Source organism: Protobothrops mucrosquamatus, unplaced genomic scaffold (genome assembly GCF_001527695.2).
Source record: "Protobothrops mucrosquamatus isolate PMUCROS unplaced genomic scaffold, P.Mucros_1.0 scaffold1498, whole genome shotgun sequence".
NCBI lineage: Eukaryota > Metazoa > Chordata > Lepidosauria > Squamata > Viperidae > Protobothrops > Protobothrops mucrosquamatus.
In genome coordinates this window covers 270509-286766 of record NW_015387672.1, presented here as the reverse complement: position 1 = coordinate 286766, position 16258 = coordinate 270509, and the positions used below count along the sequence as shown (strand labels likewise).

At 42.3% G+C, this 16258-nt stretch overlaps 1 protein-coding gene across 1 annotated transcript in view; it reads right to left on the bottom strand.

Moving 5' to 3' along the window:
• YLPM1 (YLP motif containing 1) overlaps window positions 1-16258 on the bottom strand; it is a 65104-nt gene that overhangs the window by 47493 nt on the left and 1353 nt on the right. Inside the window, exons 2-5 of the mRNA XM_015822213.2 lie at window positions 7426-7656; window positions 6672-6866; window positions 4594-5873; window positions 599-2668 (exon numbers count right to left, since the gene is read on the bottom strand). Of these exons, the coding sequence (XP_015677699.2) occupies window positions 599-2668; window positions 4594-5873; window positions 6672-6866; window positions 7426-7656 (3776 nt within the window). The remainder of the gene's footprint in view (window positions 1-598; window positions 2669-4593; window positions 5874-6671; window positions 6867-7425; window positions 7657-16258) is intronic.

The following is a 16258-nucleotide window of genomic DNA, read 5'->3' as shown; positions in this document are numbered from 1 at the left end:
AAAAGCAGACTTCTATAGCTTGTTTATTTTCTGCACAAATATTTTAAGGTACTGGATCTAAAGATATAATTCACAGGTGCGAGATAAAACTCTCTTGGAAGAATTATTAATTGGTAGCCTTCTCAGAATTATCTCAGCTTACTTCTCAAATGGAGTTGAGTGATGGAACTGCATTCGTAAAGGAAACCTATATGAATGATTCTGTAAATTTTCCAGATCTTTTGTTTTCTTATGCCCTTCACTCACTCAATTCTATTTGAGATTACAATATAGGATTCTTTTTTCATCATCACAATTAAAAAAATATCACCTGCTATGTTATTTGAACTCTTCTATCATTTGCTTTTTGTGTTTATATATTTAATGGAGGGTCCAAATTAAAACAAAGATTAACTCCTTTAGCTTAACAGATAATGTATACTATTTAAAGCAGTTATTTCAACAAGCATAAATGCCTTTTCATTTAAAGTGATTAAAAATGTATAGTTGATGCCTAACTATATTTTTTAAAGCACTTGGTAAGGGTAATTTATATGAACAGAAGACTAAGGAAAGTATAATTATTCTAAAATAGACAAGAAAAAAATAATCAACTCACCGTAGCATCTTTAGTTCTTGGGCAGCCTTCAAGATTATTTCATGTTGCCTTTGACTAAGAACCATTACTCCTCCTAATGACTGCTCAGAAGCTAAATCTGGCTCTTCTTCCAACAATTCAGATGAGCGTGGTAGCATGGGTGGTGGATCCAATGTAAATCTATCCATTTCATCAGGATACCACCTCTCTGAAAACCTTTCTCTTTCCCAGTCTCCTCTGTCAGGAGGGAAATCAGACTGTTCTCTCCATGTATCATGTCTTTCTGGATATTCACGAATTCTAATCCCCCCTCTGTCTCTAGAATTTCTGTTGTAGAAATCTCTCTCTCTCTCTTCTAACCATCTGTCCTCATGATATCTATCTATGGGAGGAAGTGGCGGCAGAGGTGGCAAAGGAGGTAGAGGTGGTATGTCCATATCACAATTCAATGCATCTCTGTCCCCCGATGGTCTGATAAAATCCCTGTCCCAGTCTCTTTCCAATTCACGATCATACACATCCAAGGGTCTTCTGATCCTGTCAAGATCCCTGTCTCCCTCTCTGTCTCTACTCAATGGCCTTTCCCAATCATCCCAAAATGGTTCTCGATCCACCAAAGGAGGTAAAGGAGGAAGAGGGGGAAGTGGCGAAAGAGGGGGTAAGGGATGATGCTGTGGCACCCCCTCCTCTCTCTCATACGGATCAAGGGAATCATCATACCTCTGGTCTTGATCGTGCCAATATCTATCTCTTTCCCAATCATCCAATTGTCTGCGTTCTAAAGAAGGAACATCTCTGTAGTCAAATGAACGACTTTCTTCTATGCTTTCCTCTCCATAACTCCATGGAGGCCTTGGTGGTTCTTCGCAAAATGGCAGTAAATTTTCAGTGTTTTCTCCAAGTCCTGTATCACGTCTGTGTAGGTCCTGCTCCCGGTTGGTAGGCCTTCTAATGGGTTCTCTTTCCCGACCATTACCTTGTCTATCTGTGTCCCTCTCTCGATTAGTAGGTTGTCGACCCAGGCCTATCTCCCTGCTTCCAATTTGCCAGTCCAGTCCTCTCTCCTGACTGCTGGGAGGCCTGATTGTACCTCTTTCTTGACTATTTGCTTGGATTCTTTCCCTGCTGTCCATCCGAGGAGCTGGTAATCCTCTTTCTTGGCTATTTGATTGCCTGCCCAGTACTCTTTCCTGGTTACCTCCCTGTCTACCCATCCCAGATTCCCAGTTACCTAACTGACCTTCTGGAAGTTTGTCATGGGTTCCTAGCCCACTGCTTATCTCTCTACCAACAACATCCCTTGATTGACCTCTCCCTCTATTTGCTATTCCCCTTCCTCTCATATCTTCTAATCGACCCTGTCCTCTGCCTCTAGTATCTTCCATTCTGTACTGGCCTCTGCCTCTGGCAGCTGGCCCTATTCCCTGGTTATCTCCTGGCTTCATTTGTCCCTTCTCCCTGTTTTCTACTTTAGATGATTCCTTATTCTGTTTATTGTCTGGAGAAACCAATTTATTTTCTGTAGAGTTCATATCTTTATTTCGTATGATTGGTGATGGCAGTAATGTTTTCTTCCCTCCTGGTGTTGGAGGAATATTGGACTGATGCAGACTTGTGGAAGTGCAAGAAGTTTTGGATGCTTCTGCTTGTAATCCAGAATCCATGGCACTTGGTTTCTTTATTTCCGACACTCCTTCTATGGCCTCCTTTCTGGATGTATTTTGGTGTACATTAGGCAAACCCTTATCTGGCTGAACTGGGCCAGAAACTTTTACATCAGAGATAAATTTAGACTTATTGATAGTATCAGTAAATAGTTCTTTATTTTCTCCTTGATGGTTCTGTTGTCCCAAAGGAGGTCTGGGTCCCCGCAACCATGGTCCACTTGCTTGAGAAGACTGCATGTGTGATGTTCCCAAAGGAGTGTAAAATGCTGCTGCTGGCCCTCGGGGAATTGTCCCCCGTTTTCCTGAAGATCCATCTATATGCTGATTTTGAAGTCTTGCCCTTGGACCTTCTAAGTGTTGGCCCTGAAAATGAGGACCTTGTTGCCTTGGAGGTTCAACGCCTCTTCCCTGGGGTCCATCGAATCTGTGGAATTAGACAGAATGTTTTATTCAATTAACAGCTTTGGTGAGACTTTTCTATAAAACAATTCTCCTGGTCAGAGGAATAAATATAAAATTTAAAATTTGTTTATTGATTAAAGCAACTGTATTGAATAAAATATGGTAACTACAGCAATTAAAAAATCAGATAAGATAATCTCCTGGGCAGTTGACTCCTTTCAGATCAAGTTAGGAAGTTCTCAGTTGGATGGCTTCAGCTAGCTATAAGCCTAGTCTTCTTTCTACTTCCTACATGTTTGTATCTTGCAGAAGGTAAGATTGATGGGTCCCAATGAGCTTGCCTGTATTTTACCACAGAATCCAGAAACACAAAATCTTGCTCTGGTTAGAGCTGCTCTGTGTCAGGCCCATAGTCTGATATGTTTTTCTAATTGAAAAGGGTTTTTTGTTCTGGGCCAGCATTTTATATTAACATGTGTCTCTATGTCAACTTGAGCACTAACGTATTATACTAGGAAATAGGCATATTTTCTTATGTTTCCAGATAAATTTTTTTAAATATTTTTCATTGGGAATTCCAAATTGATTTTTCACCAAACATTTTTCATCCTTGTCATAATGTTAATCTAGTAGTATATTATACATCTTATCTATGTAGTACACGATTTACAATACACTACACTGCACTTGACAATGGAGATAAAAATATATTAAAGATATAATTTGTGGCACATGAATGGAATGATCACTTCAGGGATTTGGTATTTGAATAAACATTTGTAAAAATATTATTTTATGCATTATTTATTCTGTATTCCTTCTTTCAGTGCAAAATTCAGCTTCAAGTCAGATAAAATGGCAAAATACTTAAAGGCATCAAATTTAAATACAAACAAAACTTGTACAAATCTCTTTACTGTAATGAAACAAGAGAGTACTTGAAATGACTACAGAGTACTTCTGATTATCAAATGATTCTGGCCCTAATTTACATAAGAGTGAATTTATAACAAATATTGCTGGAGTTGTTTCTGAGGTAGGCTTTATATTTGGTTTGCCAATACTCCAGCTGCGAGACACTTTGGAGCATCTGATATAATACATCAGCTTCAATTCTACAGTTACCATTGTGAATTTATGTACTCTTCCTTCTATACAGGTAGTTCTCGATTTACAACAGTTTGTTTAGTGACTGTTCAAAGTTATGTCATTGAAAAAAATGAGTTATGACCATTTTTCACATTTACAACTGTTGCTGCATTCCCATGGTCATATCTATGATCACTTTTTGTGACCTTCAGACAAGCAAAGTCAAAGGGGAAGCCAGATTCACTTAACAAACATGTTATTAACAACTGCAGTGATTCACTTAACAACTGTGGCAAAAAGGTCATAAAATGGGACAAAACTCACTTAACTAATATCTCACTTAGCAACAGAAATTGAGGTTGTAAGTTGAGGAATATCGGAATACCCTGGGGTCTTCCCTAAGTGTAAATATGAGCTATTTGGCTGTATAATTTCTGCTTTTCTTCCGTATTATTTGGGATTCTTTCTTTTGGATTGTTTATGAAACCATTTTGGCTGCTAAGTTGTTGACAGACAACTTTTAAAGCGTACTCCTGACCTCAGAGCCCTGTTTCAAGAAGCATCCTTTATTATCAGAAGGAAGAATAGTTTCCTAAATTATTTAGGAATGTCTAAGGTGTAACTAAAGCACAGTTTGGCAATGTGGGAATATGCCAATAACTATTTATTTATTAAATTACGGTATATAGCAGCCCATCTCATGGGAAGTGACTTGGGGGATATACAATAGTTAATATAATCAGATCTGCCAATCTGATTATCAGACAAGCATATTCTTATCTCTATAAACATATCACATCTCTAAATGTATATAATATAGGATTTTCCAAGTGAAAATAAAACAAAAAGAATACCTACCTTGGGCCCCTGGGACCTTCATAGTACAGTGCCCTGGGGGAATCAGAAAACCCAGCTGGCTTCAAGGATCTGTTCTGATAAGCAGTGGTGGTAGTGACAGTAGTGGTGGACACAGATGAGGAAGCTACTGTAGAATCTGATTTCACTTTTACAGAAGCATGGTCAGATGAGGCTGACCCAAATGCTGCTGCCTGTTTGGCCAGAGGAGCATAAGAATCACCTTGGTCTGAAGAGCTAGCAGATGCTGTCACGTTTGAATGATAAGGCAAAGAGGCTGATGTATCAATGCAAGAAAAAGAAGCAGAGGAAGGGGTAGGAAGAAGGGCTGGTCTGGTGGTTTCAGTGACTTGGGTAGCTGCATTTGAATCATTAACCTTAAATGAAAAAGCAGATGCGGAAGTAGGAGTGGGAAGCAAAGCTGGCCTAGCTGTTTCAGTTGCCTGCGGGATGACCGATGAATCACTATTTTTAAAAGGAAAGGAAGCATGGGTAGGGGTAGGAAGCAAAGCTGGTCTGGTTGTTGCCTCCATGGTCTGGGAAGTAGCAGGAGATTCAGTTGCTTTGTATGTAAATGTAGTAGTAGTAGGGGTAGGAAGAAGAGCTGGTCTAGCGGTTTCTGTATTTTGAGAAGAGGGAACTGACTCTGTAACTTTAAATGTAAAAGAGGTAGCAGTAGGAAACAAAGTTGGCCTTGTTGTCTCCATGCTCTGGGAAGTGGTAGAAGAATCATCTGTTTTGGACGTGAAAGAACCAGGTGAAGGAGTAGGAAGAAGGGCTGGCCTGATCCCTTCTGTCACCTGAGAACTGGAAAGCGATTCACTAACTTTAAAAGAAAAAGAATTAGAAGTGGGAAACAGAGTTGGTCTTGTTTCTGGGGTTTGGGTGCTCTTAGGTCCAGATTCTTTTGAAACAGTCGTCTCAGATGGCCCTGGGCCAGCAGAAAACCCAGCAGTTGATGGAGGAAGTGTAGCTGCAGGTAAAACAGGCAGGCTACTTTGCACTGTTTGAGAGTACGGAGAAAATGGAAGCGTATTCCCGGGACACGGAGTATTCAGGTTTTGAAAAGACTTCACCTTCTCCTGAAGGTGAGTGTAAGTGGCTTTCATTTGTCCCTGCCACATTTTCCACTGTTTCTCACACTCGTGAAGCTGGTCTTTGTGAGGATAGGTCTGAAGTTGGTCCTGCCACTGCTGAAATTCACGTTCCCACTCTTTGTAAAGTGGCTGGAATTGCTTATTCTGAGTCTCATAATGCTGTAGCTGCACCTCTACTGTTGCTGTCTGTCAGGAAAAGAAAGCAATAATGAAGATACTGTGTGTTTGGATTTTTTTTTTTAAACTCCAGGATCTGTACTCACAGTTATTGTAATGTATCAGCATATCATTTTAAACTTAAATAAAATTTCATACAATTTCATTAATTAGTTTAATCAACAATTTATTACTATTTTCTAGTAAAAGTGTTTTTAATTTACTTTTTCTTAGGAAGTGAGTGGTATTAGTATCAGTAGTGCTACTTCTAAGATTGATGTATAGTTTCTAGAATAAGAACAAGAACGTAACATTTCACTGTTAGGCAAAAATGTTGTCAGCATTCTCTAACATAAAAAGTACCAAAATTCAACTCCCATCCATTTCAGCCTGACATAACCCTATTGGTGTGGGATTATGTGAACCGAGATCCAAGACACCCGAGGGGTGACAAATTGTGTCTACTTAGACACAGGAAAAAAAACTATGAAGAATAAGTAAATAACTATTATTCTGTATTTCATAATTAAAATATAATAACAATTTCACTCAAGAACCAGTTTGGTATAGTGATTAAGGCATCAGACTAGAAACCATGAGACTGTGAGTACTGCCTTAGGCACAAAGCCAGATGGGTGGCGTTGGGCCAGTCATTCTCTTTCAGCCTTAGAAAGCAGGCAGTGGCACCTCTGAAATGTTGTCAAGAAAACTGCTAGGTACTTTTCAGGCAGTTGCCAGGAGTCAACACTAACTCAAAGGGACAAAAACAAAAGCCAACAACTATTTTACTCAGTCGGAAGTAAAATGATATTGTTTTAAATAACTTACTGATAAATGTGATGGCTGCTGTATAATCTGTTGATAGCGTTGTAAAATTTGTTGCAACTGTGAATGCTTTTGCATTATTCTTTGATACTGGAAACCCACTCTTTGCTGTGGATGCTGCTGCCATTGTGTTGCTGCTGCCTGTAGCTGCTGTAATCTCAAGCTTTCTTCAGGATCTTCTGGAGGTTTGATGTTTAGCTAGAGTAGAAGGAATCAGTCATAATTTATTTCAATCAGTGATTAGAATTCTAAATAAAAGGAAACACCAGGATTAAAAAGATTTTAAAAATCGAAGAAAGACTAATGTTAGTTACACTCTAGGTGTCATCCACAAATGTATCATTTCGTTGTTGCTTAACCTAGGTCATTTCCAATAATATGTAACGTATCATGGTGAGAACAGAAATGATGGGGAACGATGCAAAGATAGGCCTTTCTCTTGATTTGGGAGGGGGAGTTTTGCAGACTTAATATTATTTTTAAACTCTGTTGAGACTATTATAGGACTCAGATTGTAGTTTTCTGTTCAATGTCTCAAAATTGTGAAAAATGTTACCATAAATCTCAGGGCAGGTTCAAGGAAGCCCAAAGGAGAAGACTGGCACTGTCAGTTGCCTACTCCTGCTGTACCTTTTGACCCCCAAGATTTACTAACCGTTTCCATTAATAACAAATACATTTAAATATCTGAAATAAAAAAGAGAGAAATCTTTATCAATGAACAGTATATATAGTGACACTTCTTTGAATAGCATACCTTATGTTCAACAGATGACCCAGGAGGCTCTCCATCATTTGGATGTGGTAACATGGGTTCATACTTCAAACTGGGTTCAGAAAGGCCACTAGAAATAGGTATTTCTCTTTCTTCTTTTCTCTGTTCAGGGGCATCATTAACAACAGGTGACTGTTGCTGTCCCAATGCATGTGCTTTTGCCCTTTGCTGAAGAGTAAGTAAATGCTGTTGATACCAATATTGCTGTTGTTCCTACAATAAGTAGGAGAAGTATAGTATTTTCATAGAGAAACAAAATATCCTAGAATCTGAAGAAAGCTACAGTATCTATTGTAAAATAGAGAATAAATTCACGTTTAACCGAGGCCTTGGCTGCCCATCAGATTCTTTTTCAGCACTATTGTAACTTTAAACGGTCACCTGAACGAATGATAGGTATGCAAGGATTGCCTGTATTATATTAATAAAATCTTGCAAGTCTGAAAGTACATTTCTTTCCCTACCTCATTCCTTCTTAAAGCCCAAGAAACTAGGGCGTCTTCTCCTTGTCTCCCAAGTTCATCCCTATAAATTATTGGGGAGTTTGCGCAAGGCATGGCTAAGCAGCATGGACACATGCTGTTTTCCTTAACAAAGATTTCACAGTGACAGAAATTCTGGTTCCAATTACGGTCATTAAGTGAGTACTACATTAAGTGAGACTGTTAGTCATGGGGGATTTCAATCTGCCGTCGGTAGGTGAAGCATCTGAGGTGGCTCGGAAGTTCATGGCCTCCATGACGGCCATGGACCTGACCCAATTAGTTGATGTTCCTACCCACATCGGAGGACACACACTGGACTTAGTTTTTGCCTCCGGCCAGTGGTTGAGTAATCGTGGTTTAGGGGAAATAGTCGTTGAACCCGTGTCATGGTTAGATCACTCTCTCCTTCGGCTGGCCTTTCCAACTGCTATGCCCCACCGCGGGGAGGCGGAACTGGAAGTGACAAAATGGTTCCGCCCCAGGCGCCTGATGGACCCCGAGAGGTTCCAGACGGAGCTTGGGCCAATACCCGAGACCTTGACCCATGGCTCGACTGAGGACCTGGTGTCTGCCTGGAATGGTACGGCCGCGGGGGCCCTGGACCGGGTCGTGCCTTTGCGGCCTCTCACCCGATGCCGGACTACCTTGGCTCCTTGGTTCTCCGAGGAGCTGAGGGTGATGAAGCGTCGGAAGAGATGCCTAGAGGGTAATTGGAGGACCACCCGCTCCAAATCTGACCGGACACTGGTAAAGTCCCATTTAAGGACTTACCTAGTGGCGATAAGAGTGGCGAAACAAAACTTTTTGTCCGCTCTTATCGCGTCTGCAGGTAACCGATCTGCCGCCCTGTTTAGGGTGTCCCGCTCCCTCCTTCATCAGAGGGTCCGGGACGCCCCTCTGCAGGGTCAGGTGGAGGAATTTGGGTGCTACCTGTATGACAAAATCGATCAGATCCGGGCCGGGTTAGCCTCCGATTGGACTAGTTCAGACGGGCCAACGGAGGCAGGTCTTGAGTCCACTTTTTGGGAAGAGTTTGATCCTGTGACTCCCGAGGACCTGGACAGGATACTGGGACGGCTGAACACCACCACGTTTATTGGACCCATGTCCCTCCTGGCTGGTACTGGCCTCCCGGGAGGTTACAGGAGGCTGGCTCCAGGGAATCGTCAGCGCTTCTTTGAGTGAGGGGTTCTTGCCGGCCACCTTGAAAGAGGCAGTGGTGAGGCCCCTCCTCAAGAAGCCCTCCCTGGACCCAGCTGTTTTGGCCAACTACCGTCCTGTCTCCAACCTTCGCTTTCTTGCGAAGGTTGTTGAGAGTGTGGTGGCACGACAGCTCCCTCAGCACCTGGAAGAAACTGTCTATCTAGACTCGCGCCAGTCCGGCTTCCGGCCTGGGCACAGCACGGAAACGGCATTGGTCGCGTTGGTTGATGATCTCTGGAGGGCTCGGGATANCCAACCTTCGCTTTCTTGCGAAGGTTGTTGAGAGTGTGGTGGCACGACAGCTCCCTCAGCACCTGGAAGAAACTGTCTATCTAGACTCGCGCCAGTCCGGCTTCCGGCCTGGGCACAGCACGGAAACGGCATTGGTCGCGTTGGTTGATGATCTCTGGAGGGCTCGGGATAGAGGCTGTTCCTCTATCCTGGTCCTGCTCGACGTCTCAGCGGCTTTTGATACCATCGACCATGGTATCTTGTTGCACCGGTTAGGGGGGTTGGGGGCACCGTTTTACGGTGGTTCTCCTCCTACCTCTCGGACTGGTCGCAATTTGTGTTGGCAGGGGGGCAGAGGTCGACCTCGAGGTGCCTCACTTGTGGGGTACCACAGGGGCCGGTCCTCTCGCCTCTCCTGTTCAACATTTATATGAAGCCACTGGGTGAGATCATCCGTGGTTTCGGGGTGGAGTTTTATCAGTACGCAGATGACACCCAGCTGTACATCTCCACCCCGAACCACCCCAACGATGCCGCGGAAGTAATGTCCCGGTGCCTGGAGGCCGTGCGAGTCTGGATGGGGAGGAACAGGCTTCGACTCAACCCATCCAAGACCGCGTGGCTGTGGTTTCCGGCGTCACGACATAGCCAGTTGGCTCCATCCCTGGCTATCGGGGGTGACTCATTAGCCCCCGCGGAGAGGGCCCGCAACTTGGGCATCCTCCTGGACACTCGGCTGTCTTTAGACGATCATATGACAGCTGTGGCCAGGGGGGCTTTTCATCAGGCTCGCCAGTTGCGCCCCTTTCTGGATCGTGACGCTCTACGCACGGTCACTCAAGCCCTCGTTGTTTCCTGCCTGGACTATTGCAACGCTCTCTACATGGGGCTCCCCTTGAGGTGCACCTGGAGGCTCCAGCTAGTTCAGAATGCGGCCGTGCGGGGGATTTTGGGGGCCTCTAGATACTCCCATGTAACACCTCTCCTGCGTGAGCTGCACTGGCTGCCTGTGGCCTTCCGGGTGCGCTTCAAGGTGTTAGTAACAACCTTTAAAGGGCTCCATGGCAATGGACCTAGGTATTTGCAAGACCGCCTCCTACCAAATACCTCCCTTCGACCAGTCCGCTCCCACAGAGAGGGCCTCCTTAGGGTGCCGTCGGCCAGTCAATGCTGGCTGGCGACCCCCAGCCTTCTCTGTGGCAGCTCCTGCCCTCTGGAATGACCTACCCCCGACCTACGTAGAACTGCGGACCTGTGCCTTTTTCGCCGAGCCCTGAAAACCCATCTATTTCGTGCGGCCGGCCTGGCGTAGTCTTAATTAGGTTTTAGTATAGGTTTTTATATGGGGTATTTTAGAGCAGGCCTTTATTTATTTAATCTGATTTTAGAATAGATATTTATTGTGATTTTTATTATCTCCTGTTCACCGCCCTGAGTCCCGTAAGGGAGATAGGGCGGTATACAAATTTAAATAAACATTTAAATAAACATACATGTATACAATTTCCTCAGCTATTAAGAGAATGGCTTTGCTTTCATAAAGCAGCTGAATGACTTAGAATGACTACTAAGAATCAGTCTCTGAAAAATCTCTTAGTTGCCTACTTCACAATTTTTACAGTATAAATAAAAGTAATAGCTTATTTCAATGTATTTATTTATTTATAAACAAATTTGTAGGGATGTCCTTCTATTAGAAGGAATTTTAGGCACTGAGTAAAACACAGTACACTAAAATAAAAAAGCATTTAAAATAACAAACAATGAGCCCAAATAACAAACAATGAGCCCAAATAAAACTCAACATTTATCCATCAAACCCTCATGCCAGGTCCATTAACATTCTGGCCCCAGTGTCTGATTTTCACTGGGAAAGCCAGATCTTCACTGGTTTCCTAAAAGGCAACAGATTTGGAGTTACCTGTATTTCTGAGAGGAGCTGTTCCACAAGACAAATACCATAATATAAAATGTACAGTTCTGAGGCTCCACCAAGTGATAATTGTTTCACTGAGGGGATCCAAAGTCTGCCTATTCTGTCAGAGATAATAGAGGGGTAAAAGCTATTCGGGATAGGCAATCCCACAAGTAACCTGGTCCCATGTCATGTAGGACTTTAAAAGTGATACCGATACCTTGCATTGGACCCAAAGCGTACACAGCAACGATGTTACATGGGCACATATTTTTCAAGACAGACTTATAGGGACTGCATTGCAATAGCTTAATTGGGAGATGACTAATGCATGAGTGCATGAGTGAGTGTGAGCAAGGCCTCCTAAACTAGTAAAGTGCAAACTGGTGTATTTGTACAAAGGCCCTCCTGGCTACAAATGCTACCTCTCATCAAGATTGAGCCAATGGTCAGGAGTGTCATCCCAGCCAGAGTTAAAGATGGCAAACCACTAGACACAGGGGACCCTAAAACCCACAGCCTCCCATTTTTATCAGGGTTGAGCCAAAGCTGGTACTTCCACATATAGAAAACCCCTTGATGGGATCACTTGAATGGCCTGGGGCAGTATTGTACAGCCGAGTATCATCATCATATTGATATTTCACCTAGCTCACTGATCAATGACCTAATTAAATGGTTTTATAATAGTAGGGAAGGAGAGGCTCCCTGCTACCAATAACAAATGGAACTGGTCGTGGATGAAGAAGTACCACTGAATAATAGTGCTTCTCACTCCCAATCCTTTCAGCTAGCCCAGAAGGTTAATATGATTGATGGCACTGATGGTGACTGAGAAATCAAACAACACTAGGATGGATATACTATTCCTATCACAGTCTCACCAGAAGTCATCCACAAGTGCGATCAATGCTATTTGGGAACTGTACCCTGGCTCGAAATCTGACTGTAACAGGATTAATTCAAGAATAAACGATTAATTCATGAATCTATATTAATTCCAGGCATAAGCATGTAAATAATTACTAGCAACTATAACTGAATAACGCTTAGCTAGTATAAAAATAATTTTTCATTCTACTGTTCTCTTTCAAGATAGTTACAAGGTGACTTTCAATAATGTATTAATTAGAATTTATCAAGAAATAATGAAGAAAATAAAATTAGTAAGCTAATTCCTCAATACTTGTTGAAGAGTCCCTGTATACCGAATGTGTATGAGACTCTTTAGAGCAGCGGCCCTCAACCTTTCTGGCTTTGTGGACTGGCATCGGTGGCATCAGTGGGGGGGGGATGGTTCCGCGTGAATGCGGGCACAGATGCTTGTCCACCACTCATGCAAGAGAAGCTGTGCATGCATGCACACGCTTGCCTGCCTCTTGTGTGGTCCGGTTCAGAATGGGCCGCAGCCTGGTACACAGTTACAGCCTGGGAGTTGGAGACCCCTCCTTTAGAGTGAATTGATTTCTAATACAAAATAACTGATTATAGTAATAGCTTTCAAGGCTAAATTCTATAAACCCAGCCAAAATCCCACCAAACACCTTAGTTAGATAATAATAATAATAATAAAGTTGGAAGGGACTTTGGAGGTCATCGAGTCCAACCCCCTGCTCAGGCAGAACCCTACACCATTTCAGACAAATGGCTGTCCAGTCTCTTCTTAAAAACTTCCAGTGTTGGAGCATTCACCGCTTCTGGAGGCAGGTTGTTCCATTGGTTATTTGTTCTAATGGTCAGGAAGTTTCTCCTCAGTTCCAAGTTGCTTCTCTCCTTGATCAGTTTCCATCCGTTGCTTCTCATCCTGCCTTCAGGTGCCTTGGAGAATAGCTTGACTCCCTCTTCGTGGCAGCCCCTGAGATATTGGAACACTGCTATCATGTCCCCCCTCGTCCTTCTCTTCGTTAAACTAGACATACCCAATTCCAGCAACCGTTCCTTTAGCCTCCAGTCCCCTAATCATCTTTGTTGCTCTTCTCTGTACTCTTTCTAGAGTCTCAGCATCTTTTTTACACCGTGGTGACCAAAACTGGATGCAGTATTCCAAGTGTGGCCTTACCAAGGCATTGTAAAGTGGTATTAATACTTCATGTGATCTTGATTCTATCCCTCTGTTAATGCAGCCCAGCACTGTGTTGGCTTTTTTGGCAGCTGCAGCACACTGCTGGCTCATATTTAAGTGATTGTCCACTAGGACTCCAAGATCCCTCTCACAGTTACTACTATTGAGCAAGGTACCCCCTATACTATACCTGCACATTTGGTTTTTCTTGCCTAAATGTAGAACCTTACTTTTTTTACCATTGAATTTCATTTTGTTAGATAGCGCCCAGTGTTCAAGTCTGTCCAGGTCCTCCTGTATCTTAAGCGTGTCTTCTGGAGTGTTGGTTATTCCTGCCAGCTTGGTGTCATCCGCAAATTTGATGAGTTCCCCATCTATCCCCTCGTCCAAATCATTGATGAAGATGTTGAAGAGCACTGGGCCTAGAACAGAGTCCTGGGGCACCCCACTACACACTTTCCTCCATGTATATGCAGTTCCATTGAGGACCACATGCTGAGTACGGCCGGTGAGCCAGCTACGAATCCATCTGGTGGTGATGCTGTCTAACCCACATTTTTCTATCTTATCGAGTAGTAGGTTGTGATCTACTTTATCAAATGCCTTACTGAAGTCCAAGTAAATTATATCCACAGCATTCCTCTGATCCACTAATTTTGTCACTTGGTCAAAGAATGTAATAAGGTTTGTCTGGCATGATCTGTTTTTGACAAACCCATGTTGGCTTTTAGTAATGACTTTGTTTGCCTCTAGGTGTTCGCTGATTCGTTGTTTGATTATCTTTTCCAGAATCTCCCAGGTATTGAGGTCAGGCTGATAGGTCTGTAATTTCCTGGATCCATTTTTTTCCCCTTTTTTGAAGATGGGAACTACATCAGCTCTTTTCAAGTCCTCTGGTAGTTCCCCAGTGCTCCAAGATCTTTGAAAAATATAGTTCAGTGGTTCTGAGATCACATTTGCCAGTTCCTTGAGAACCTTGGGGTGTAATCCATCTGGTCCTGGTGATTTGAACTCATCTAGGCTGGACAGGTGCTCACTGATCATTTTCTTGCCTATCTTAACTTGTGTTTCTATACTGTTTTTTATGGCACTATTTTTGATAGGTTGGTCTGTTTTTTCCCTTTGTATAAAGACAGATGCAAAAAATGAGTTAAATAGTTCTGCTTTCTCCCTATTGCTAGTCACCTTCTTACCACTTTCCCCCACTAATGGACCAATCGTTTCCTTCACTTTTTTTTGTTTTTTACATGTTGAAAGAAGCTTACATACATACAAACATATACACACACATATTATATTTGAGGTGTGTTTTGAATATTAATAGCTGTTGGATTGATCTCCGGGCTTGGTAATTAGGTTGCAAACGTTTTGTTTCCGTTTGGGGGGACATCTTCAAAAAAAAGGGGGGATATCTTCAAAAAGCTATCAACCAGACTGCACGAGCACTCCCTGGCTATCAAAAGACACGACCCATTGTCCCTCATGTCCGTCCACGAGGACTCAGAAGGACACAAGTTCGATCTAACCGGGACCACAATTATAACCCAAGCAAAGTTAAGGAGAGAAAGAGAATTTCCTCGAGGCTTGGTTCTCCAGCAACCAATCAGTGAACAGACACATTGACACTGACCCCGCCTACCAACCACTGAGAGCGAGAGAGCTACTTCAACTGAAGGCAACATCCCAAACAAACCAAACACAATTCAAACCGCACTGAAGATGTCCCCCCCCCCCATGGAGACGAAACATTTGCAACCTAATGTAGAGACAGTATTTCTGTTTACAGATGATGTTATTTTGCTAGGAGAACCCAAGTACCTTTCAATATATGTTAGACTAGATCAGGAGTAGGCAAACTTGGCTCTTTTATGACTCGTGGACTTCCATTTCCAGAATTCCTGAACCAGCTGTGCTGGCTCAGGAATTCTGGGAGTTGAAGTCCACGAGTCATAAAAGAGCCAAGGTTGCCTACCCCTGGACTAGATGATATACAAATAAAACAGAGCTGCAAAGTAATGTATTAAAGACCAAGGCAATTGTGTGTGACATAGAAAATGGAGTAAATTATATACTTTGGTAGAATGCTTACTCAATGTTGAAAATGGAGGGAGGCATTTGAGACATGGAAATGGTGTAAAGGAAATGAAAAGTAAATAATCTGTTGTGGAGGATAAACGTTTGTCAAACAAAGCTAAATAGCTATGTACAGTTGTATGGTTCTGCCACTTTGTGACATAGAAGCAAGAATTGGATATATGTGAAGAAACATCAATGTAAGTTGACTGCAGCCAAATAGCTACTTAAGAGGTATGTGTACTAAACAAAGAAAAAATAGGGTCAAGAATTAATGAGTGTTCAATAAAACATGGATTGAATATCAGAGTGGCAAGTACAAAAGAAATACATTGAAACATTTTGGATGAAAGCGAGAGAATGAAAGAGGAGAAAATTGCAAAATAAATATATAAAGGAAGAGTGATCAAGAAAGTCCTGGAACTTGTGCTTGGAGGGAATTGATGAACCCTCAGAAGTCAGATGTTTAAAAATGAAAAGGCAAAGTATGAAGCAGTTCATGAACATATTAGAAGATAGGATGGTTTGCAAGTATAGAATAGAGATGTATTGAATCTTATTTGTATAAACTATGTTAAACTGTATTTCCTTTTCTTCATGCCCTGAATTCTTTAATTTACTATTTTGTAATTATTTGTATAGTGTTGCTTTAAAAAAATATTATGGATATTTTATTTATCAAAATAGCATTCAGCACATAGCATGCCACACTTTTTTTAAATAAAAAATAAGTTTGGGCTAGTAGTTAAGCCATCAGGCTTGAAACCGGAAGATTGTGAGTTCTAATTCTGCTCTTTGAGCTTGTTTTCTTACAGATTTTCATTAACCTAACTAGGTAACATCATC